Source organism: Catharus ustulatus, chromosome 17 (assembly GCF_009819885.2).
Source record: "Catharus ustulatus isolate bCatUst1 chromosome 17, bCatUst1.pri.v2, whole genome shotgun sequence".
NCBI lineage: Eukaryota > Metazoa > Chordata > Aves > Passeriformes > Turdidae > Catharus > Catharus ustulatus.
The window spans coordinates 14,481,728-14,504,894 of NC_046237.1; the positions used below are offsets into that span (position 1 = coordinate 14,481,728).

A 23,167-nucleotide genomic window follows, 5' to 3' on the forward strand; every position below is an offset into this window, starting at 1 on the left:
GTTACCTGTCCATACCTGGCCTTCCCTCAAGCCAGAAGCGTTTCAGCCTGCCCCAGTCATTTTTTGCCACTTGTTCCCGCCCCCCGCAACGCGTGTTTTCTTTCAAATCCCCTCTTCTCCATGTGACTCTCAGTGCCTCCCACACCTCCCTCACCCTCCAGCTCCCACAGCCACAGAGCACACGAGTCGTTGAAAATTCGCAGTTTATTTCGCTGCTTGCCATGCCCCGCCGGCCCCACTGGAGGCTCCCGCCCGACCTGCCCCGGCCGGGGCTGCCTGGGCGCGGCTCCACCCTCAAAGCGCTGACAGCAGTGCAGTAAGGCAAAAGTTTGAATTCTCCGGAAAGATCTGTTTCCACACCTGCCTGGGCACATTCATCTCTCAGCTGCTCGGTACCAGGTGCAGTCTGGCTGCCATGTCACACTCCCAACCCTTTGGATGTCCCGTGGGAGTAGATGACACTCTGGTCATCTCAGTGCCACCAAACAGCCAGCAGAGCTGGTGGCTTCACCCCAAAGTGTCACATTCAAGGGGCAGCATCAGTAGTTCCAAGGTCTGAGCACAGAGAGGAGTGGGGGGAGCTGATTTAAGGGAACCCCTGTGCACCGCCATGAGCCCAGCACAGACTGGCACAGGGGTGACAAAGACAAATGCACATCCAGTAGTGATAAGCAGCTGTGGAACTCTGTTACAGCAGTGGCTGAGACTCCTCCTGGATTTGGCCCGGGGCCTTAAAGGGAGATTGTGACACCTCCTGGTCCCGGCTGCTGCCCAAGGGATTACAGCAGCAGGGTGCAAGCCCAGCACTGCCAGGCTTTCTCACCCAACAAAAACTGGGAGCAGTGGGAGTCCATCTCCTCAGTAGTATTCCTTCTGAGACCTGCATCCCCTCTGTGTAACTCCTCACATGGCTGTATTGCTCCAATGGCATAAAGCAGTTACTGGTCCCCCACCCTGCTCCTGATCCCATCCCAGTTCTGGTTCCTACTTGTGTTTGAGTGCTGAGGTTATCAGGTGTGGCAGCAGCTCCAGATGTCCTCCAAGGTCATAATCCTTGGTCACTCAACTCTCTCACAGCACTCACTATGACTGAGCGCACAAGATTCTTCCCTCAACAGCAGAAGCACCAGGAAATGGAATCTGCAGCCACAGGGCTGGGGCACGAGGTACCCAGAAGTTGCCTTGTGCCAAGCAGGAGCGTTACTGGTCAAAGCAGTGAAGGGGAAGATCCCCGGAGAAGCAAACATCTCCAAGAAGCAGTGATGGAAAACAGTTCATAGTCTGAGCTCCAGCCCCAGGTTTAGCTCACTCTTGTTCCTACTGGACTGGCTGAGGTCACAGTGAAAAGCACAGCTGAGGGGGGAGGCACTGCAGCTCTGACAGTCTGCACTGAGCCTGCAGCTCAGGGGGGTATTCCCAGAACCTCAGCCCTTTCTTTCAGTAGGTATCATTCCCAAAGTCAGGTCTCATTCAGGGAACGTTCCCCACCCACCCCATGTACCCCAAGCTTTGCACGTTCCTCAGAGTGGCCCACGTCCCAGGAAATGGTGGTACAGTCCTTATTTCAAAACCAGCATGGCCTCTGTCCCATCCTGCCTTGTCAGGTGCAGTCCGTGAGTGAGGTAGTATTCCCGCCGGAGGAAGGCATAGAAATAATCCGAGATGAGCAGGATCTGTGGAGGGAGATGTTCAGACACATCAGTGGTGCTTCAGAGCAAGGAATGAAGAGGGACACACAGTGTTGGTGACAGACCCTGTCAGGGGTTAAGAAGCTCCTGGGTGGTTCAGCACATGCTGCTGGAGGAGCTACTGTGACCTTAGGAACACCTAGTCCATCCCCTTGCCATGTTAAACCAAGGGAGACTCCATATAGTAGCTCCATAAACTGGCCAAAATGTACCACAATGGCAGGTCCAGCTGTGTCACAGCTGCACAGACATCTCAGTTGTACCCATCGGACTCCTTCTATCCAAGTGCTGTCCCAGAATCACAGGGTCGTCATTTTAGCTGGAAAAGACCTCTGAGATCAGAGTCCAGCCTTTGACTGGGATCCCCCACTGTGTCACCCAGCCTGCAGCACTGAGTGCCACATCCAGGCATTCCTTAGACACTTCCAGGGGTGGGACTCCACCACCTCCCTGGGCAGCCCCTTCCAATGCCTGACCATGTCTTCCGTGAAGAAATTACTCCTAATGTCCAAACTGAACCTCCCCTGGCACAGCTTGAGGCCATTTCCTCTCATCCTGTCCCTGTTCCCTGAGAACAGAGTCTCATCCCCAGAGCTGCACCCTCCTGTCAGGAAATTGCAGAATGAGAAAGTCCCTGCTGAGCCTCCTTTTCTCCAGGCTGAGCCCCCCCAGCTGCTCCTGAGGCTCAGTTCCCTTTTCTGTACACATTCAGCCCTGTAATGTCCTTCCTGAATGGAGGAGCCCAGAAATGGACACAACACTTGAGGTGCTGCCTCAGCAGTGCCCAGCACAAGGGACACTCACTGCCCTGATCCTGCTGCCACACTGTGACTGGGTCAGACCAGGTGCCCTTGGCCTCTTGCTCACCTGGGCACACCAGGCTCTTGCCCCAGGGCCTTTTCTACTGGGCACTTTCCAGCCACTCTGGCCCAAGCCGGGACACCTTTGGTTGTACTGAGGCACACAGTGGGGCTGTTCCCACACCTGGGGGCATTGAGATTGCAGGAATGGTGACAGGGGATTTCCTAAACCTCCCACCTTGGGAAGCTACCCCTGCTGGGGCAGACTGGGCTGTGGCAGGGACCTCCTGGTTCAGTAGCGCCATTTGTCACTTAGCCTCTTGCAGTGTGACTTTCCCACAGGACTCCGTTTGGAAACAAAGCAGGTAACTAGAGTGGAAAACCTTTTCAGTGCCAGCCTGAGCTGGTAGTTATTGTCCTCAAGTCCTACTGTGCAGATGCCACTTAAAGCATCCCTTTGGCACTGTCACCTGAAGTGTGGCAGTACTAAGGGCACAGAGGGAGGGACTTGGTACCATCAGAGCCTGCCAGGGTTACTGTGCAATATAGCACAGAAAAACACAGCAGCTGCTGCAGAGGCTCAATGACAGGACAAGAGGTGAGGGAGGACCAGATGGAGAGCAGGGGAAAGAGAAACAGGGTTGCAGACTGCTGAGGTCAGGAGAGAAAGTGTTGAGAACAGACCCAGGGAGAGAGAAACAGCCATGATCTATCTGCTTGCTTTGCTGAACTGTTGACAGGCTCTGTCAGTGAAGGTGATTTTACCTTTAACCAAGCTTCTCTGCAGATGTCTAAATGGGAAAAGAAAGAGCTGAGGTGGATGGGGATGAGGGCTAGGTATTTCTCACAAGGAAATCAGACAGGAGACTTTTGCTGTCTTCATTTACACAGAGCACAAGACCTAGCAGGATCTGCTATGATTTCCTCTGGTAGGAAATAAAATCCTCTTAGAATATCATCAACTGCTATTTCTAAATAAAGTTTTACTATTCCTTTCATTTCATAGCAGGACATGTAATGAACCACTCCCAGTTTCCTATCAGCCCCTCTTAGCAGAATCTCTATTCTCCCTCACACCCTGTGCAGTCTCTTTTGGTTTTACCATGAGGTTTCCCCCATTAATCAAGGGTAAGAATAGGTGATTTTCTGCCCCTGGTCAAAGTGTTCCCCTGGCTTTAGGAGAAGCAGACAAGCATAAATGGCTGAGTCACATTCAAAATAAAGGCAACTTTAACATGAAATGAATGTTCTGCTCACCCACACATCAAACTGCCCCAAGGCTCAGGTACATGACAAGCAGCACAGAGAAGAGAAAGGACTTTAAAAAGTGTGTTCACTGAGTTCCATCTTTCAAGGGTGCTAAGCTCTGCTTTCCCTAAGGCCAGTGGAAACCATGTACTCAGGACAGTCCCAGGAAAGGCAAGGGAGGGCAAGTTCTGGCATCACTGGGACCCTGCATGTGCTGCATGTGCTGCCACATCTCAGACAACCTGGTGCCATATCCTTGTGCATGTCTATTTTCTGGCCCCTGAAGTTTTTCCATTTCCCCTCTTAGCTCCATTCTCCATTCACTTTTTCTTGGTCCTGCCATACTGAGATGCTTTTCCTTGGTCACCAGCAACAGAGCACAGAACCTGCAGACAGCCAGGTTGGATTGTTAAGCTACAGCTCAAATACCATAAGAACTCTTTCCCATTGGTGTGCCAGGGGTTGAGGAACAGGCAGAATCCAGGAGAACCAGGAAGCTGCTATGTAGGACTACGCAGGAGGCAGAGAGCCAGCCCCATCCTGCAGGATTCACTGCTGCTAACAGCCACCCCATCCAGCAGCCTGCCCACAGTGCAGCTTCATTTGCCTCACTCTACTGACCTGCCCTATGTTGAAAGTCAACGTGATGGCATAATAAAAATTGGAGTTGGCACTTCCTGCATAAATCCACAGATGCCACAGAACAGGGAACAGGAAGGAGCAGAAAATGAGCACACATGACAGGATGAAGATGTTCCGGAGGACTGTAAAAGAAAACCAGTTGTTAAAATGATGTATTACTGAGCAGTCACAGTCACACAACCAGTGATGGTATTAGGGTGTGTGCAGGGCATGAGAGGCACTTGCCAAGACATGCTTCCCTCCAAAACCTTCCACAGGCTGCTTTAGTAACTTCCTAGATAGAGGTTATAAGAAATCCACTATACTTCCCTTCAAAATAAATACTTCTGCGTTTGTTGCAGTGTGAAATCCCCACTTGTAGCTCTTTTCTTCTAGGTCCTGCTTCCAAACACTCTTTCTTGGATGACTTTGGCTTTTTGGTATCTACACTACAGTAACCAGCAGCCTGCAAAGGGGCCTTGCCAGCAGCATCCCAATTTGGAGAGCAGAGCACTTTAATCCCTTGCCTCACCAAGCCAATGACAAAGCAAAAAATGAATCTGTGGGTTACAGGAAAAGATACTTTCTTGGGAGGTGGCAAGGAAGTGAAAGCACCATAAAAGGAAGAAACTCATACAGGCTAAATGCACTGACAGCCACATGACATTGGGAAGTGCAAGAATCCAGCAGTCTGCCTGAGAATGTGTCAGGTGGACAAAAACCAAGCACAACTTTGTCTAGGATAGCTGAGAACTCCCAGGCCAAGAAAGGTTTTGTTTTCTGTGAAGTGCTTATGCCTGTCCTTTGGCAGCAGCACTGCAATCCATCCTGACACATGTGCTGCTGTTCTTGGCTGCAGCTCAGCTCACGCCCATCACTCTGCAGCTGAGGGCAGCAGTTGAGGGCAGATGTTTTGAGAGCATTCTCACATCCAAACCTCTTCCCACCTATTTTAAACTTCTTGTTCAGTAGGTCTGTTCACACACTGTGGGGGGGGGGGGACGATCATGTGACACATGACTGTGCAACGAACTACACTGAGCAAGGACTTTGAGAAGTTCATCACCTGCTACAGCTGTGATGTGCTCAGGGCCAGACTGGGGATTCCTGCCCTGTTTGATCACAGCTGCTTTGGTCTCAGCTCTCCTGAGTCTGAAACCCACAGAGCAGATGGTCTCCAGGTCTCCTGACTCCTGATTATGTCTCCTACAACAGGCAGGTGAGCTGTCCATGAATACACTTGGCCTGGCTTGGAGAAGGCTGCAGTGAAAGGCATGGATAACCTGACAGGGTTGGTCAAAGCAGTTGGTTTAAGCAAGAAATACCAGGAAAACCAGAACACTTTCAAATCTCTCCATGGAAGCAGGTTCTATAGGCTGAGCCTGAGAATCCACAGGAAGCTCTCCGGTGATATCAAGAGCTAAAGAAGGTCTTTTTGAAGCACTTAAGGAAGACTGGACACTTGCTTGGAGTAATTCAGTTACTTTCACTCCAAGCAAACAAGCAGATGTAAAACAAAGCACAGCTGCAAGATCCAGCACTTTAAGGCTGGGGGATTCACCAATTGCATGAGCACTGTTCAAATTACAAAGCCTTAAATGGGAGTGAAGCATCTGGAAGATGCAGGACTGCAAGAGGTTCTTATAAAAAAGACAATCCTCAGAACTAGTTGGAGAGAGAGGGAAAATAAGGGACAAGTGAAAATTCCCTCCTCGACCAATTTCAACCCAAGTCCTAAAGACATGTTAGGGATTGTATCACCAAAGGAAAAAACCTCAAAAATCCAACCTCCTTCTAGAAACCCCATGGAGGCCATGAGAGCCTATGAACTTGGGTCTGGTTTGGTTTAGTGGTGACCATTTAATTTACTTATTTGGCAGGCCCTTTTCCATTCCAGATAAATAATAACCAAGCACAAAGAACTTACATCTGTAAAGGTGGCTCCAGACTGGAAGGAAGGCCATGTACAGTGCAATGTCTCCCACGGTGGGATAGGACTTGAAGATAGAAATGATGGCGAGTTGGACAAACATGAAGAACATGGGGTGTTCCCTGCAAGGGAAAACAAACAAAGGCTAAGAAGATGCAGTAGGGCCTCTGGAAACTGCAAATAAATATGAGCAAGGGCACAGATATGCCACAGGACAAGCTCTGAGAGGCTCCTGCATCCTGTTCTCTCCAGAGTAGGCTGCAAATACTGGGTGGGGTGGATGGAGCTGCCCTGTGAGCAGCAGGGTCAGGGGAGGCACATCTGCCACAGCCCTCACCCAGCAACCTCGGGCCTCCCTCAGTGCACATTTACACCTGCACACTGGTCACCTGCACTGTGCTTCTGCAGCTCTGCCCCATTCACCAGAAGCAATTAGCACCTGCCCTCTGATGGCAATTTGGAGAAGCCCAAAGCCCACAGTTATCCCTCTGGTACACCTGATCTATCCAGTTCAAGCCAAAGGACAAGCTGACTGACAATCCTGGTGTGTTAATGGGTGCTTTTATCAGAAAGAAGTAAATGAAGTCAAATAGTAAAGTCCTCAAGTTTCCACTTTTTTTTCTGACAATGAAGAGCTGGAAGTTCCAGCTAGTTCTCACTTTCTGACTACAATGCCTTATGCTGGCACTTCTACAGCCTCCATTTCTGCTGCTCTGTTGATGCTTGCCACACAGAGTTCCACTGCAGAGCCCAAGTCACTCTATTTAAGAGGAACAGAGCTGAAACTATGGGAAATGAGGAGGACAGGCCCTGTTAAAAACATTTTTCAGGCTTGGGGATCAAGACATCTGACTTCAGCCTTAGAAGCTTCCACTGCATAACTTAGGAGTAAAAAAAAAAAGTAGCAGAGAAACACACTCCTACTTACTTTAACTTTATTGCCAAGGGAATGGTGTAGAAGAACACATTGATTTGAAACACACATACGAAGAAAAGACTAAAGTGCTCAAACATCTCTGCAAAGAAGTACCAGAAAAGGCCAATATTGGGTGTCAGGTCTGGAACAGAAAGGCTGAAATTTGAAAAGAAAGTAATGGTAAATTTTTTAATGGTTGTTCTTCACTGCCCTGCTTCTGTTGCATTAATTAATCATTGTGTGCTACTGGATGTAGGACGTAAATTGTAAATCCATGAAAAAGAAAGCAAATGGATGAAAATGTGGAAAGCAGGATTAAATTCTGTTGAATCCTTCCTGATGTCACAGCAGGATTTAAACCATTCTCAAGCAGACACTTCTCCAGAGAGGAATATTTCACAGTCATGGAAGCTAAACAATCAAATCCATGTCCAATCACTCAGTGGAAAACAGGTCCTGTAGCTAATCTTTGCTATTATTTATTTAACAGAAGATGGAGTTGGCTAATGGTTGCTCTCCTCCACATATTCTTTCTTTTATTGCATGGACAATAAATCACAGACCTCACACTTCCTGGTTCAAGCACACACTTGTGTGTAATGGGCAAGCAATAATCTGGGTGGGGAGGGTGGAGCCAGACAGAAAACCATCAGTAAGAACCCTTATACTTACATAAACCCATAAACAGATGGGATAAAATCCCAGGAGTTGAGCAGGAAGAAGGAGAGGCAGATGATCACCACCAGGCTGCACAGATACAGGGATGTATACTGCATGGTGTAGAGCCAGAAACTTTTGCTTTTCAGTTTGATAGGTATGAACTGGCGCTGAAAGAGAAACAGAAGCCCCTCATCAGGCAGAGAGCCACAAGAAAGCGTGAGTGTTCAGAACATCAATTTAAATTGACGAAAGAAAGCATCTACCATTGGCACTATGGCACATGGAGGAGCAGCTTTCAAGAACAATTTGCTTGTTGTTCTTCACTCTGGCCAATTAAGTCACACACATTGCACGTATTCCCAGAGCTGTGTTTGAAAAGACGGTAGCAAAGCTGGTCATTTCTGCTTGCAGTGAGTCCCTTGTGTGAGTACATACATAGGTATAAGATTTACACACCCCTCCCACAGCTGCACTGGTACCTCAGATGTTTGCAATACTGCACTGGTGCCTGTCTTCTCCTGCACGACCCCACTGCATGAGGTGAGCAAAAACCCTGCCCCATAACCCCCACATTGTGGTACTATCACTTGGCCTGTCATTCCTGTTCTGCAAAAATCAGGGAAAGAGGACATCCACTGAGTTCCTAAGCACAAGGAGCCCCTCTGAAAGCTGGTTTCCTCAGACAAACTCCTGCCACTGCCACATGTCCTTGTCACATGTCAATGTAACATGACAGGGATATCTCACTCCAGCCAGGTCCCCTGACTGCCTGTGTACAGACAAATGTACATAGGGGCCAACACCTTTGGGAATTGTGCAGCACTCTGCAGCTTCAGGACAGTGATGTGTCTTTTCCATTTGGCCCTTGGGTTTGCAGTGGCAGGAAATACACACAGAACCTGCCCTGACTGCTGTGGACTCTGTAAAGCTCACTGGGTTTTCTCAGTTGGAGTGGGTTTAATGTCACTTGCTAGGACAATGTAAGCAACATTACCAAAAATTTTGGCAGGAGAGATTGAAAAGAGCAGGAGAAAAGTGATTTAATTCTGTACAAATAATGCAGGAAAGTTCATTTACAAATTTAGATAAAAGAAGACACACTGGCATGACTGCCTATAAAAGTCACAAATTAGGAGATCACATATCAAAGCACTTATTGTTTGTGAATTCAAAGTACAATGCTTGCACTTCACTCCAAATTTACTTTGACTGAAGTCAAAAGAGAACAAACAAGACCAAAATATTAAAGGTATAAATTCTCCTACAAATCATCAAACTGATAAAGTAACACTGACTCTGCAGCTCTTCTCTTGCAAAGACTAATAAGAATAAAATTTAAAAAGTAAGAGACACTCATGTCAGACAGTGAGAGAAAGAAAATTACAGTAAATTCACGAATACAAGCCGCACGGAATATAAGCCGCACTGCTGGTGTGTTGGCAACATTGTTGCCTTCGTTAATAGAAAAGCTGCACCCGGAATATTAGCCGCACTTTAGTTCGCAGCGAACTTTCAAAAAGTCGTCATTTAGTAACACAATCGCGGGATCGCCGGGGCTTACTGGCTTACTGCCGACCTCGGAAACATTGTTTCCAAGTGAAAAAAGACACACCCTTTATTTACAAGCCGAAAAAGACAGGAACAATAGTGTGGTCATTTTGCGAGCATTCCCAATGGATCCGCGTTGCCTTTAAATAGCCGCTCAGCCGCGCGGGCAGGCAGCTGAGCTCCGAGCGGAGCCACATCTCCGTGCTGGCACAGGAGCGGCCGTTGTAGCCCTCGCAGCCCGCGGGAGGGAGCGGCCGTTGTAGCCCTCGCGGCCCGCAGGGGGAGCGGCCGTTGTAGCCCTCACAGCCCGCGGGGGGGAGCGGCCGTTGTAGCCCTCGCAGCCCACGGGGGGAGTGGCCGTTGTAGCCCTCGCAGCCCGCGGGGGGGAGCGGCCGTCGTAGCCCTCGCAGCCCCGTGGCCGAGTGGCCGTTGTAGCCCTCTCCCTGCGAGCCGAGTGGCCGTTCTACCCCTCTCCCTGAGGGGAGAGAGGCTCCCCCAGCCCTCTCCCTGCGAGCCCAGCCAGCCCCGTAGCCGCACAAGACTGAAAACACTTTAAAAAGTACAGAGAAATATCACACACTTTTATCGAACTGCCGAGGTAACTCACCCCGATAACAACCCCCGCCCCTCAGTAACGCCGCCATCCACAGGCAGGCAATAAGCTGTTCTCTGATTGGTTCATCGTCGGAACAACGGGAAACCATGGATTTCAGACTGTTTTGGCTCGGGACTGGACCAGCATGATACTAGGTAAGGGCAGATATCACATTTTTGTCCATAGATTAGCCGCACCGGAATATTGGCCGCATTTCTGGGTTTCCACCAAAACTTTAGTCTTCTTGCTGCGGCTTGTATTCGTGAAATTACTGTAATTAGGACTGACTCCCATTAGATCTGGAGGCTCACAGATTTGAGAACAGGCTAGTTAAGTAAAGATGAGTTATAAAAATCACCACCAGAAGCAACGAAAAAAGAGTGCTGAAAAGCACAGCATTTCAGAATTACAATAATTTCAAATACCAAACATTATCACAAAGTGATCTGTGAAGTGAGCTGAGCCCTCTGCTGGGATCACAGCCTCGCCTTGCTGCCATAGCAGGATAAAATTAGCAAGGGTAGCCCTGGTGGGATTCAGGGTCTTGTTAATGGAGAGGGAGAAAGGACAACCAGCCTCTTTCCAGAACATGCCTTATGCCATCAAACCCCAAAACAGCATTTTCAAACTGCTGTGGGTCTGAGTCCCTCATTGCTGTTCACATGACACAAAGAACAGCACTTATTTTGGGCAAGCTAACACTACCAGTTCTGCAGACTTCCTGCTCCCTTCTCTCCAAACACAGGTATTCCCATTCAGGGTTCAAACTTGCCATGGCTTGAGGAGAGTAACTTTTTCTGAAACTCTGCACTTGTCTGACTCCTCTTCCCAGGACCGTCCCTGCACAGATACAAGAAGACAACATGTAGCAAGAGTTAGAAATCACCTACCTGTAGAAGGTAAAGCAGTGCTGGAGCAAACAGTGTGAGAGGATAGAGTGACTGGTATGTTGCTAAGGCCAGGAACACAGCACTGAGGAAGGCACTACCTGCAAAGAAAAAAGAGTTGATAAAGTACTTTTAGTATAAACAACCAGACAGGAAGTCCAAATGGGAAGAAACTCATAACCTTCTGCAGGGAATTCACAAACTTCAGGACACCACTTAAAGGAGTTTAGCAGAATGTATCCTGCAGGGTGTCCTCTTGCTAATGACATTTTGAATGGAGAATGACTCATTCCATAGGAAAGAACCACTGGTTGGTTTATATCTCCTGTCATTCACATGCAGAAAGAGATTAATTTATTTCAGTCTATATAAAGCCCATGCTGGCTGCTGTTAATGCATGGGAATACATTCACTTACGTCATATCTGTATGTAAGAACTGCCATACTGGGCTTGCTGAGGTTATCATAACTGAGGTTATCATCACCAGAATGTGCTGCAGCCTCAGCAAAGCTGTGTGCAAGAGAGCAAGCAAAGTCTGCAGCTGAAGGACTGGAATGGCATTAGCTCTGCTTTACTGATACCAAAACTGAGGCATAGAAAGGATTGGCACAGCTTTCCCAAGCGATCTTATAAATATGAATGTCTTTATTGAGGCAGCTTTATTTGAAGTGTCTCAATGTTGAGCACTCACACCTCTCAACTATAAGAAACAGAAATAATGTCCAAAAGATCTCAGGTTAAACAACAACAATAAAGCACCAAGTGCAGTAGAGCCTGGTTATAGCTATAGACTTGATGGAAGTCTGCTGCAAAAAGGACTGAGCCCTGACTCAGTGCACTGACCCAGCTGTCACCCTGCTGACAGCGGGCACTCAGAGAGCTCCTCTCTGCTCCTTTGAAAGGGAAAATACAGGGTTACTGGTGATGAGCCTCTGCTCTCTTCAGCTACACTCTCCTGACAGAAACCTCCCTATCCCATATTTTATCCAGCGTTCCGTTCTGCACAGATCTAAAGAAATGATTCCCAGAAATCACAGTCATAACCTGATATCCTCTTTGCCCACTTAAACCCCAGACTGCCACACTCCCAGTCAGGGACAAACCACGAGACAGCCACTACATGTAGTTTTGTCTATGACCAAACTTTTGGGTATCAGTGAACAGTTAAAAGTCAGTTTAACTAAACAGACCCCACTTGCTTGCTATTGTAAACGCTATTAAAATAAAACTCCTCCTGACCCAATTAGCTAATAATTATAGGAAAACTTTCTTTTGGAAACACCGATAAAAACTATCTGTATCAGGTTTTTTTTTACAGTGCCTGGGTCTGGGCCCTGCAGGGGACAAAAGATCAGACTCACCTTTCCTCTGATCCAGCACAGAACTCCTTGAAACTTAGGTGACTATTACAAATCATATAGGCTAAAAGATTCTAGCACGGGGAGTCAAAAAAGAAATACAAAGTTGGCATTATGCACAAAATGAATGAAACAGTGATTCTGACATAATTTACACCACTGGGCTGGTTTGGGTCTTTCGTTACTGCTTCTGCTTCCCCAAAGCTCAATTAGTTCATTTCAAACAATGTTTACAGCTATGAGTGAAAGCCAAGTAATAGCTGCAGGCAAATGCTTGCTTTTGAATGAAAGTTCAAGGATAAGCTTTGAAAAGAAATTGTACATGACACTTCAGTGCATATTCACATACAAAAGAAGAGCAACAGAGCTCTAATGTTCTGCAACACACTGACATGTTTCTTCCTGGACAGAAAACTATTTGAAGCCAACCAGGAAAAGCAGTCAGTTTTCGGAGTAACCTCTTGGGTATGCTGAGGTGAAAGTAAGTTTTCACTTGACTATAAAGTCTCTTGATCGCACAAATTCACATAGAATTTTGACCTTGTTCCAGTCCTGTTTGTGCAGTGTTTCACTGAGATCTTTGTAGCAATCATATCTGTAAAGTTCCTCCTGGATTTATTTTTTGCTATTTTTCTAAACTTTCTAAAAAGTCATAAAGAAACCTTTTTTTCTTCACTGTTACCTTTTATTGTAGCTAAAATGAAGAATGCAATGACAGAGTTGTTGATGGCGCAGGTGGACTTCGCCACACAAGACATCACAGTGTAGGGGTTTAACAGGTAGCTGAAAAAGAGCAAAGCTCACATTACACCCAAAAGTGCATCTAATTAAAGAGATGTTCAAAGAAAAAAACACAAAACAAACCCGCATTTCGTCTTTTCTTTTTGTTTGTTATATTCGATGGGCTCCTCTAATCAGCAAATTAATTCAGCTGAACAGGTTCTTAAATCTGAAGCAAAAACCAGACCTCTGGATTGCAGACTTGCACACTGGGGTCACATGGAGCCCACTACAGAAATGAGACATTGGGAAGATGTCCAAAATGCATGTTCTAGCCTAGAAAATGACTGCCAAAAATGCTCCTTGCTTTGCAGAAGCACTGTACATTCATTCAGTCAGATCTGGGATTATTGGGCCCAAACGAAACTTTTTCTGCTACTCACACCTACTACTTCTGAAGAAGAAGAAAACATGATGGAAACAAATCTGAGACATAAACAGAGTTTTCCACAACCCAACCAGTCTCACCACAGCACGATCTGAGCACAAATCCAGCCATCTATGCAAGACTGGTACATTTTAATTGGAATTATAGGAAAACTCTTTAACGACTTTACATTCCAGAATTCAGATACACTTTAGTTAGCAAGGATGCCAGCTCCTTTTGGAAGTAAGAATTACAATAATCTCATTTAAATAGGTTCAGAGCAAATAAAAAGGTTTGGAGGACTACCATACTACTGTGTAAGTATGATAATGTACAGGTCAGCCTTGCCAATAACTAAATTACTCATCAGAATCAGCAGATAGGGCTGATGATTCTTTCTTTATATTTTCCTATGTCTCTGAGTCCCAGTCTGCCTTCTTCAGTGTTTCAAGAAGGCAGCCTGTGGCAGAACAGGTACAATTTAATGCCAACTTTGCTGTGGCAATGTGCAAAACAGTCTGTAATTTACCCACGTCACCATTCTGGCCATGGGGAATGTGCCATTTAAAAAAATTAATATGAAAATAAGAAAAAATGGCAATTTATCTAATGGAGAATTCTCTTTAATACAGAACAATTTGGATAATTTCTTTGTGTCAAAATATCAATTAAAACCATCTGTAACAGAAGGCACCTTGCTTGTATATTAGTTTAGTTGAAGCATTCTGAAATTAAAAAAATGTTTAGTATACAGAAGAACACCAAGCCACGAAATTAATAAAATGACAACATGAAAACATCCTTTAACTATTAAAAGTAATTTGGAACATCCAAGTTGTAATATTCAGCACACATTCAGGTATTGTGTCCAGCTGCTGAAAAATTCTAACTTTTCTGAAAATACATCATTTAGAAGGCATAGGATCAATTTTGATAACATTATCATACAGGCAAAATAAATGGGAATGTGATCTGTGCTGACACAACATTCCTGTTACCCAGATAATGGCTGCATACCCAGACATGCTGCTGAGCCCATCTCAAAGGGCCTGAGTGAATTTAGTTGTTGGCAACAAGCACACATAAATGCATTTCACTTTCAAACTGAATATTTAGGGCCAATAGGGAATTCAGAATTTCTGTTTGAAAGAAACCCAATTTTTGACAGCTTTTGAAGGCCCAAATGAGACAAATAAACCCTAAAGGGAGCTGAGGAGCCAAAGCAGCCCTCTGTAGCCTACAGGAGCAGTACTTACAATAGTGCTACCTTGAGGGGGATGTAGTGCATCTCCATGGGTGTCTGGATGAGTTCAGCCACATCTGGTGCATATTTATCCAGTTCTATTAGGAGCTTCTGCTTTTTGAACTGAACAAGGGAGAATAATCAAAGACTGTCAGAAGAGGAAAGTCATTATTCTGTACTATTGTGTACTTGTGTTTCATATTACCCAGCCAGTCACCTGGGTTTCTATTACCGTGGAGCATATCCAAGTCCCTGGTGTGAGCTAAAACTTATGTTATGTGAGGAGTTGTAGAGAATAAAAAACCCCTATCTTTTCCCAAATGCTTAACAACTGAAGTGAGAGTCAGAAGGAAGCAGATAATTTCTACTTGTTTAAACTTCCTTAATTACCTGTGTCTACATCTTGACACAGCTACCAGTGAATTCACCACTAGAGTCCAATACTCAGTCTTCCTAACACCTCTCCAGATCTCTAATGAAAAACTGACTTTATAAATTCACTGTTCAACGCGCAAGTCCCTGAAAACACCAACGCCATACACGTGCAGTCTTTACTGTTATAAAGATGGATACTTCTACGACAAATCTCTCTTTAATCTCTTTTTTTGGTTTTTTTTTTTGTCTATGGAGATGAAAGAGAAATCTGAAATATGAACTGACTGAATTATGTTATGGTGAGACAGAAGGACAGAGATGCTAGCAGTAAACTTTCAACAACCAAAGTAACTCACATGTGGAATTCTTATGTGCTTGCAGCTCTATCCTGGGTTTTTTCCTTAACCTCAAAGTCAGAGGACAAGGAAGATGCACATAGCTGAGTGCGAGACCACAGAGGTGCTGTAGAAAATGTAGTTTTCCCTGCTGATGTTGATACCTAATCCCTGCCCCTCTGGAATTGCAAAGAGCACAGCACTGCTTACGCAAAATGTTCTTTGAGAGCCGGGAGGAATCACTCACCTGCAAACATGCACCCTTATAATCTGAAGGGAACGAGGAGTATTTGATGTCAGACTGTTCACCACACTCATGAGAGTGATCTATGTCATCTCAGAACTGCTGGAAGGTTTCATTCCTCCTTTACACATTTCTAGTCTGTGTATTACTTCCTGCTGTGTGCAAAGAAACCCTCTCCAAGGTATAACACCCAGGCTGTAGAAGATTGTGATCACCACTCAGTGTGTAGCCACTGCAATAGTGTCACAACAAAATTTAAAATGCCTCAGTTGTCTACCACATTCAGTCCCATTTGTTTGTCATTAATATATGACCAGATTTACTGCAACAAGGACTTGACACCACATCCTCTGGCACATCTTTTCTTTGGCCCAAGATAATCATATTTACTGGGAGAAGAGGACCAGCAACACTGGGAAGTCAGCTTACCACAACTTTGTTGAAGTCCTGGATTGCCAAGTAAAGGGCAACAGCAGTTAGCACATCAGTTATCTAAAAAAGCAAGGGACAGACTGATTGCAAGTAAAATAAACAAATGGAGAAAAATATACTGGTCAGCATTTAACAGGAGCTCTGATTTGACTCAGCTCAGGGGAGCAAAACACAAGCTTTAAAAATCCTGAAAGGCTGATTTGTACAGTGCTCTCACACACCACCAACTGAATCACATCACCTTGAAGGCATGAGTTGTATCAAAAATATTTATATTCACCAAACAAGAGAATGGGGAATTAAGAGGAAACAAATTGTTCATGGAGAGCAGCACATGAGGGCAACAGTACTGTTGTAAGGGTGAGTAGTACTGGTGTAATGAGAGCACAGCAACCCTGGGGCAGTTCCCAGCTGGTTAAACCCACCTGGTCATGAGAGCAGCATGACAGCGCCTGGAGCTGCCCCACACTGCCCAGGCAGGACTGGGCACATGGCTGCTGGCTCTGCACAAGCCCTGCCTGGCAGGGACCTGGGCACAGAGGCTCCACTGGGTGCTATGTGCAGCCAGCTACAGCACTTCTGTGCTTCTGAACTGTGCAGAAGAACTTGGGGAACAATTTATAAGAGACATTTGGGAGATGAACCCGTTTGTGCTCCTTGCAGGTCTGCGATTTGGCATCAGAAACAGCAGTGTAGGTATTAGGCTGGTATTAGCAGTGTAGGTATTAGCATCTTGTTAACTACAAGAGATAACTTTTCAAATTTTAAATAAAATGACACCTTCCTATCCCCGTGGGAGGACACTTATGTAAGCAAGAACTCACAAAAAAGAAGGAATATGTACAAGAAGGGAAAAGCCTGAATGTGGGTTTGTGCAGGCAAAGCTGCCTTTCTAATTAACTGTTAGCTCAGCAGGAATTTGAGCTACAGGGAGGCTGAAGGACTGAAAAGAAAGTCACACTCAGTGTTTCCCTGAATGGGACCTTTCAGGAGAAGCTTACCATGAACACCAGTTCAGCATATTCAATCAGGAAGTGAAAGAGATAGATTATCAGCGGGGTCTGAAAGAGAGCAAAAGGGAAATCCATATTAAATACTGCCCAGATAAAAACCTGGTGATTTGATGAGACAAACTACAAGAGCTGAGCAGTTCTACAAGACTCTGCCAAAGGTAATTTTCTTTGGCCTATTCTCCAACACTGGTATTTCAGAGCAAAGTGACTATCAAAGCACACTTACTGGTCTTTTTCCTTGCAAAGTCCCCAATGCACTTTATAAAGGACACCATCAACTCTGAAAATTGTATTCTACTCCAACTTTTCAATTCTACTACAATAGAAGTAGACTTACAATGGAAAGCATACAAACACCAGTTTTAGAAAGTAATTTTTTTCTGGAAAATCTATTTCTTAGGTTGTCTGCAGGTACTTTCAAAAGATTTCCAACATTGCTGATTCCCCTGCGGTTTAGATGTGTCTTTTATAATGTAAAAAGAAAAAAGCGTGTTAAAACCATAAAATAGTAGGGTTAAAATCCCACCATCCTCTTACTCCTAGAGTTTTTTCCCTTCTCAGATAAGAGGAAAAGCATGTTCCTGAATTATTGCCATCCCACAAAACTTAGTCTGGAAGGACTATATTTACATGCTGCAAATTCAATCTTCACTGCGAGAAAAGAAATTTCTTTTCAAAAACTTTAAAAGTAATGTGATGGTCCAAATAAGCATTTAGAAATATTTCACTGTCTGGGAGAAATTCTGTCTGAAGAAGTAGAATTTATTGAAAAGAATCCAGTTTTCTGAGGATACCAAGTACCTGCTTCACCCCAGGCAGCATTATGTATGAGTGCACCTTCATATCAGTAAGGGCATTTGAGGGGCACAAAACCCCGTAGGTGCTTAAGTGCTTTTGTAGGAACGAGGTGTTTTCAAGATGAGGAACAAATCAACTGCATGCTTGTGCTAGTATTAGAATTTCTGCAAATGCAGGGACTCCAAGGGCTGATACCCAGTAAATCCTATGAGACTCACAGTGACACCATCCCTGCTCCAGCTTGTGCTGAGAGAAACATCTGGATGTGAACATAGTATTTGACTTAATACAGATTTCCCCTCTCAGGGTTTCTTCATGCAGTAACAAATATGACAACGCCTGCCCCTGCACACGGAATTCACTGGGTTTACCTGAACTTTCTCATGCTGGTCACTGCATAACCACTGCTCAGACAAACAACTTCAGGTTCTCTGCAGTCTTTGGGAAGAAACAGGCCCTCAGCTTTCTCCAGGCCCTGAGCAGCCAAACTAAGACCCCTGCCATTGGAATATCACATTTAAAACCAAGAATGCAAACCAACCTCATGAAAAATAGCTCCAGAGTATGGCGAGACCCCTAAATCCAGCAGAGCTAATCCTTCGACCACTGAAACAGACAAAACACCTGCATTAGAACCCTGTATTGTGGGAATTGAGAGAGCTCATGATGGTAAAACTGTAGTTTTAGAAATACTGACACTCAAAGAATCTCACCCAGAACAGGTGACGCCAAACCTCCCAAAGCCAACAGCCAGCCAGAACTGGTTCTCTCCCAGCTCTGCCATGCATGTGCATGGGCACTCATCACAGATTTATTTGTTTCTATTAAAAATGTTCTGGGTAAAATCTTTTGCACTTAACTCTATACAAACCACATGGATGGTATCTCCTCCTTTTGAGTCACCTATTAAGTGATATATGGCATCTGTGCTGGAAAAATACTTAATTCCAAGAGGACAGCCACAACATAATATAGAATTAGAACTGTTTTGCTTTATTATATGTAGAGAGGCCTCAAATGTCCAAAATCAGAATGGAAGAACATAAACGAACACATATTGCCAGGCAAAGCTAAAAGCTTTACCTCTTGTTGAAACTTCCTGACATTTTATAGCCTTAATTCAGCTCCTTTGTGCTCATGGAGTTACAGCTTGCCCTGCAAAGCATGTGTGCACTTTTCCGTAGAATCTCCACCCTACTGAGCACAGAGGTTCCCTGGGACTGAGCAGTATGCACTGAGAGGAGCTAAGGGAAATGGGCCCATTTGTTCAGAGGGAAATGGGCAGGACACTGCAGGAAAACAACAAGAAGTGCTCAGTTCAGTGACATGCTGGAGAAACAGATTGTGGCTGCCACCAACTTCCTGTACGGTGACAACCCAGACTTTTCAAGATGACTCCACTTTTTCCCTTTACTATCTCGATATCCACCTGGATGTGCTAAGGTGGTATTTACACAAATTTGATAGCACAGGAAGCATGAAGTGCTAAATACAGTGGAGCAGAGGCCAGGTTATCAAATGCACTTTACTTTTGACCTTTATTACTTCTGGCCCCCCTTTTCCACCTCAAAACTGCAAATAACTTTACCTGCATAATAACTGGATACCAAAGGGACATCTTTAAAATAAATTAAGGTTCGTAACAGGCTCAGATGATACACAGATGAACGTCACTGAAAAGCTCTGATTACCCTGTATCTCGCCCAACCTCCAGAAGAGAATTCGAATCGCGGCTAACGTGTGGGAACGCCAGCTGACCAAGGGAAATGGCCTGGGGGCCGTGCAGTGGCATTCCCACCACGACACGGTGCCTGTGCAGGGACAGCGGGACGGGCCGAGGTCACACGCGCCCGTTTGTGTCCACGTGTGACACCACCAGTGTCCCCGGCCAGCTGTGGCTCCAGCCCTGCGCTCTGCCTCCAGCCCCGCGGCCCTCCCGCCCCCGGAGCCGCCGAGCACCGGCTCCCACGGGCTCCTCCGGGGCACAGCTGCCCGGGGCTCTTTCGTGCAGCTCTGGCTCGGGTCCGGGCGAGCACGGCCCGGCCATACCCAGGGCGCAGCCGGGCGCGCACCCCGCGGGGAGGCTTCCAGGCCGGCGCCCGGCCGGAGTCGGGTTTCTCCGCGCCGCCCCCGCGAGGGTCGGCCCGGCCAGCGGTGCCTCGGCTAGGGCTCGCCGGGCCTCACCTCGCTTCCAGGCGTTTAGCGGGGATGCCACCTCAACCCGCTCGGCGATGAAGACGGCGAGGCTGGAGCGGTAGAGCGCGGCGCGCACCGTCACGGCCGCCAGCACCACCAGCACTAAGGGGGCCGCCATCCCGGCGCGCGCTCCGCCGCTACCGCCGGCTGTAGTTCCCGGGCGGCGCCGGGGAACGCGCCGCCAATGAACCGGCCAGCCCGGGTAGACTACATTTCCCAGTGGCCCTCGCGCCGCCGTCTCCCGGCACAACTCGGAACTACGGCGGCCGCGGGGGCGCTAAGTTAGCAGAAGCGCGCTTGGAGCAGCCGAGAGGGGGTCCCGCTCCTGTTCCCCGAGCTGTCCCGTTCGCAAGGGCGACCACACGGGACAGCTCCTCCTCAGCCGGAGGACAGGCATGGCTATGTCCTCGAGTGGCATCGCGCTCCCTGCGGGCCGTCCCTCCCGCTGGTGGATCCGAGGTGACTGGGTGGCAGCTCTGCCCAGCCGGCGCAAGGCCTGGCGGGCCGGGCCCAGCTCGGACGAGGAGTGTCGGTGGCTTCTGAGCTGTTTGGAAATCCTCTCAGAGAGTTCTTTATTTTCCAGGTATTTCACAGACCCCCCGTGGTATCTGCCCGCGTGTTTGCTGTGGCTGTGGTGAGGGCACTGAGTCCTTGTGCTGTGTTTGCTTCCAGAAGGCTTTTGGCAGACTCAGGTTCTCAGTCTGTGTGGTTTCAACAGGTCCAGAGCTTAGGAGTTCTGGGGAGACTTTCACATACCAACCTTCCCAGCACGGACTTTCCTACTCTTCTCCAACAACTGTTCATCCATCCCCATCGCTGGGTACGTGCACAGCCCGTTCACACAATCTCACACAAAAATAGCCTTTACAATGCTTCATCTGAATGGAGACAAGTGGAAAGAAGACATGATAATCTCCTAAAAAAATGAGCGACAGTGAAAACACATTCCATGTGGTATGTGAAGACAGCAATTTTTCATGTAATTTAAACTAGGATTTGCTGGGTGTACTGGGGTTGCTATTGGAAAGAGCTTAATAATGTCCAAATCAACATTTACATTGGATTTATGCAGCCTCAAAGCTGTAGAGTAGAGTTGCACCCACCTGCAGCAATGGGGAAAGGCTGAATTCTTCTGGGATGTGGTGCCTAAAGACCCAGGTTGACCCAGCTTGTACTGTCCCCATGACTGGAGAGACTTGTAGGGTCAGGTGGTCAGTCACATAAACTTTCTGGACCATGGCTGTCTGGAACATTAATCCCTTCATGCTACAAAACCACCTTCAGATGGTTCCTGGACTGTTTTCTGCTGTATTCACTCCCTCACTGACGTTCACCTGCCTCCTTTGCAGGGCTTCCCTCAAGTGTGGTCTCATCCACTGCCACAGGACAACAGATCTGGTCCTGAGGCCATAAGGAGGGCTTCAGTGCTCAGCCTGTTGTGTGGCAGCTCCTCTGCTCTCAGGCTCTCTTGCACAAAGGTGTGGGTTGTACTGGTAAAGCTGCTGTGTGAATGTGGCTCTGGCTGGCCCTGGGACTTGATGGCTCCAGGATATCCTCTGGTAAATCAGGGTGAATTCATTCAAGTTAATTTATTTGTGCAAGCATCTGTAAATAGGAAGCCAGAAATGCTGATTCTTCTTTGCAGCTGTTCACAACGATCTCTTGAGTTTTCTGATCAGAAATGCTCTTTTTCATGTGCTGGTTCTCTCCAAATGACAGTTCTGATGCAAAGCACTTGACAGCCTTCTTGTGACTGCTGTTTTGCTGAGGGACTGGCACACAGTAGTGTGGTTAAAACTGCACTGCTCCAGGATGCTGATTTTGCCAGTTTGAGCTGTGCCATGTGCTGCCCGGCACTGTCTGATGCAGCCCTGGGAAAATTCACATAATCCCCAAGGGCAGCAGGAATCAGATGTGGAATCATGCCACTACAGTTCTGTGTTTAATTGGTGTGCAAAGACAACTGAAAAGAAGGTCAAAGAATAATTCATGACAAATGCAGCAATTCTTTCTGGAGCATGAATTTGCTCCAGTATGTCTCCAGGAGGAGATTTCAGGGCTAGCAATGGAGAAAAATTCCTAAACTAATTGACATATTCAGCCTTCTCAAAGCACAAAATATGTCAGGCAAATATGAGAGGGTTGAGTATCAGTTGCTGTCTGATGGCCACTAATTTGAGGGGTTAAAGCTGCCATTAAGGAGTTGCAGTAAACACACAGATGCTGTGGTGCTGCCTTTTGTCTGGCAGGAACTTCTGAAACCACTCTCAGCCAAATGAGACAGAGGAGCAGACCTTTAAAATCCTTGGGGTTCCTACAGGCTTTATGAAAATCAAGGGAAGTTTCAGGAGACCCAGGCTGGGATGGGTTTTGCATAGGTAATAGTTTGGGACCTGGCAGCATTGCTGTTCTGCTCCAAGTCAGCCAGCATAGCCAGCTGCTTCCCCAGCAGCAGTGAAGGGGCACAGAGGGATAACAGCAGAACAGACTAGAGATCTTGGGGCTGTCAGAGACTTGTACTGAGCTGAATGGAGACTTCCAGCAAGAAGCTGAAAGGACACAAACCAGAAACTATGGGAAAAACTCTGGTTGCTTGGTTAGTGCAGCAATTAGGTTTTTTTTTCCCAGAGACACAAACCTGATCTGGTCCTGGTGTTTACCCCAAACTGATGGTAGTTTTTGCAACATTGGGGATTTACTGGCTATCCTTTCTTCCTGAAATTCCTTGGCTCTGCAAGTGATTTGGTAGGAACATGCACAGAGGGCTGGGTGTGCTGAGGCCTGGGAGCAGTTTGAGGAGCTGAAGTTTGGGGATCTCCTGCTGTGGTTCCACCAGCAGTGTGACAGTGGGGCTGTGAAGTGGTTGTTGGTTTATACAGAGAGCAGCAAATGCAGCTCTCAGGAAGACCTTCACACTGCCTGCCCTACAGCCTCCAGGTTTTGTTGCCTTAGAAAAAGAAGCAGATCTAATGGAGAAAGACCTGCCATTGAGAGCTGCTGCTGCTGGAAGATCTGCACTGCCTCGATGGTGCTGCCCATGTGAGGCACCCACGCGGAGTGCTCAGGGCATGAATTCAACCTGGGGATGTTGCATCACAGAACTTTCATAAAACACTGTGTCTTAGACTGAGC

The 23,167-nt window shown here is 46.8% G+C and overlaps 2 protein-coding genes across 6 annotated transcripts in view; one reads left to right on the forward strand and one right to left on the reverse strand.

The window, feature by feature from the left end:
* Positions 1 to 186: 186 nt before the first annotated feature.
* On the reverse strand, positions 187 to 20,191 carry PIGU (phosphatidylinositol glycan anchor biosynthesis class U). The gene is made up of 12 exons (XM_033075106.2): positions 20,024 to 20,191; positions 18,381 to 18,445; positions 17,030 to 17,089; positions 16,026 to 16,088; positions 14,656 to 14,765; positions 12,935 to 13,035; positions 10,897 to 10,994; positions 7,876 to 8,030; positions 7,216 to 7,359; positions 6,285 to 6,409; positions 4,358 to 4,500; positions 187 to 1,673 (listed from the first exon to the last, which is right to left on the reverse strand). The coding sequence occupies exons 1-12, from the start codon at positions 20,151 to 20,153 to the stop codon at positions 1,560 to 1,562; spliced, it is 1,308 nt and encodes a 435-aa protein (XP_032930997.1). The 5' UTR covers positions 20,154 to 20,191; the 3' UTR covers positions 187 to 1,559.
* A 135-nt stretch (positions 20,192 to 20,326) lies between these two features.
* The window catches only part of TP53INP2 (tumor protein p53 inducible nuclear protein 2), a 43,909-nt gene continuing 41,068 nt past the window's right edge, over positions 20,327 to 23,167 (forward strand). For 2 of the 5 annotated variants that reach the window (XM_033074767.1, XM_033074768.1), the window contains exon 1: positions 20,327 to 20,618. The gene's annotated coding sequence lies outside the window, so the exon portion shown is untranslated. Of the gene's footprint in view, positions 21,514 to 23,167 lie in introns of all 5 variants that reach the window. The other 3 variants (XM_033074765.1, XM_033074764.1, XM_033074766.1) reach the window with 3 other exon arrangements.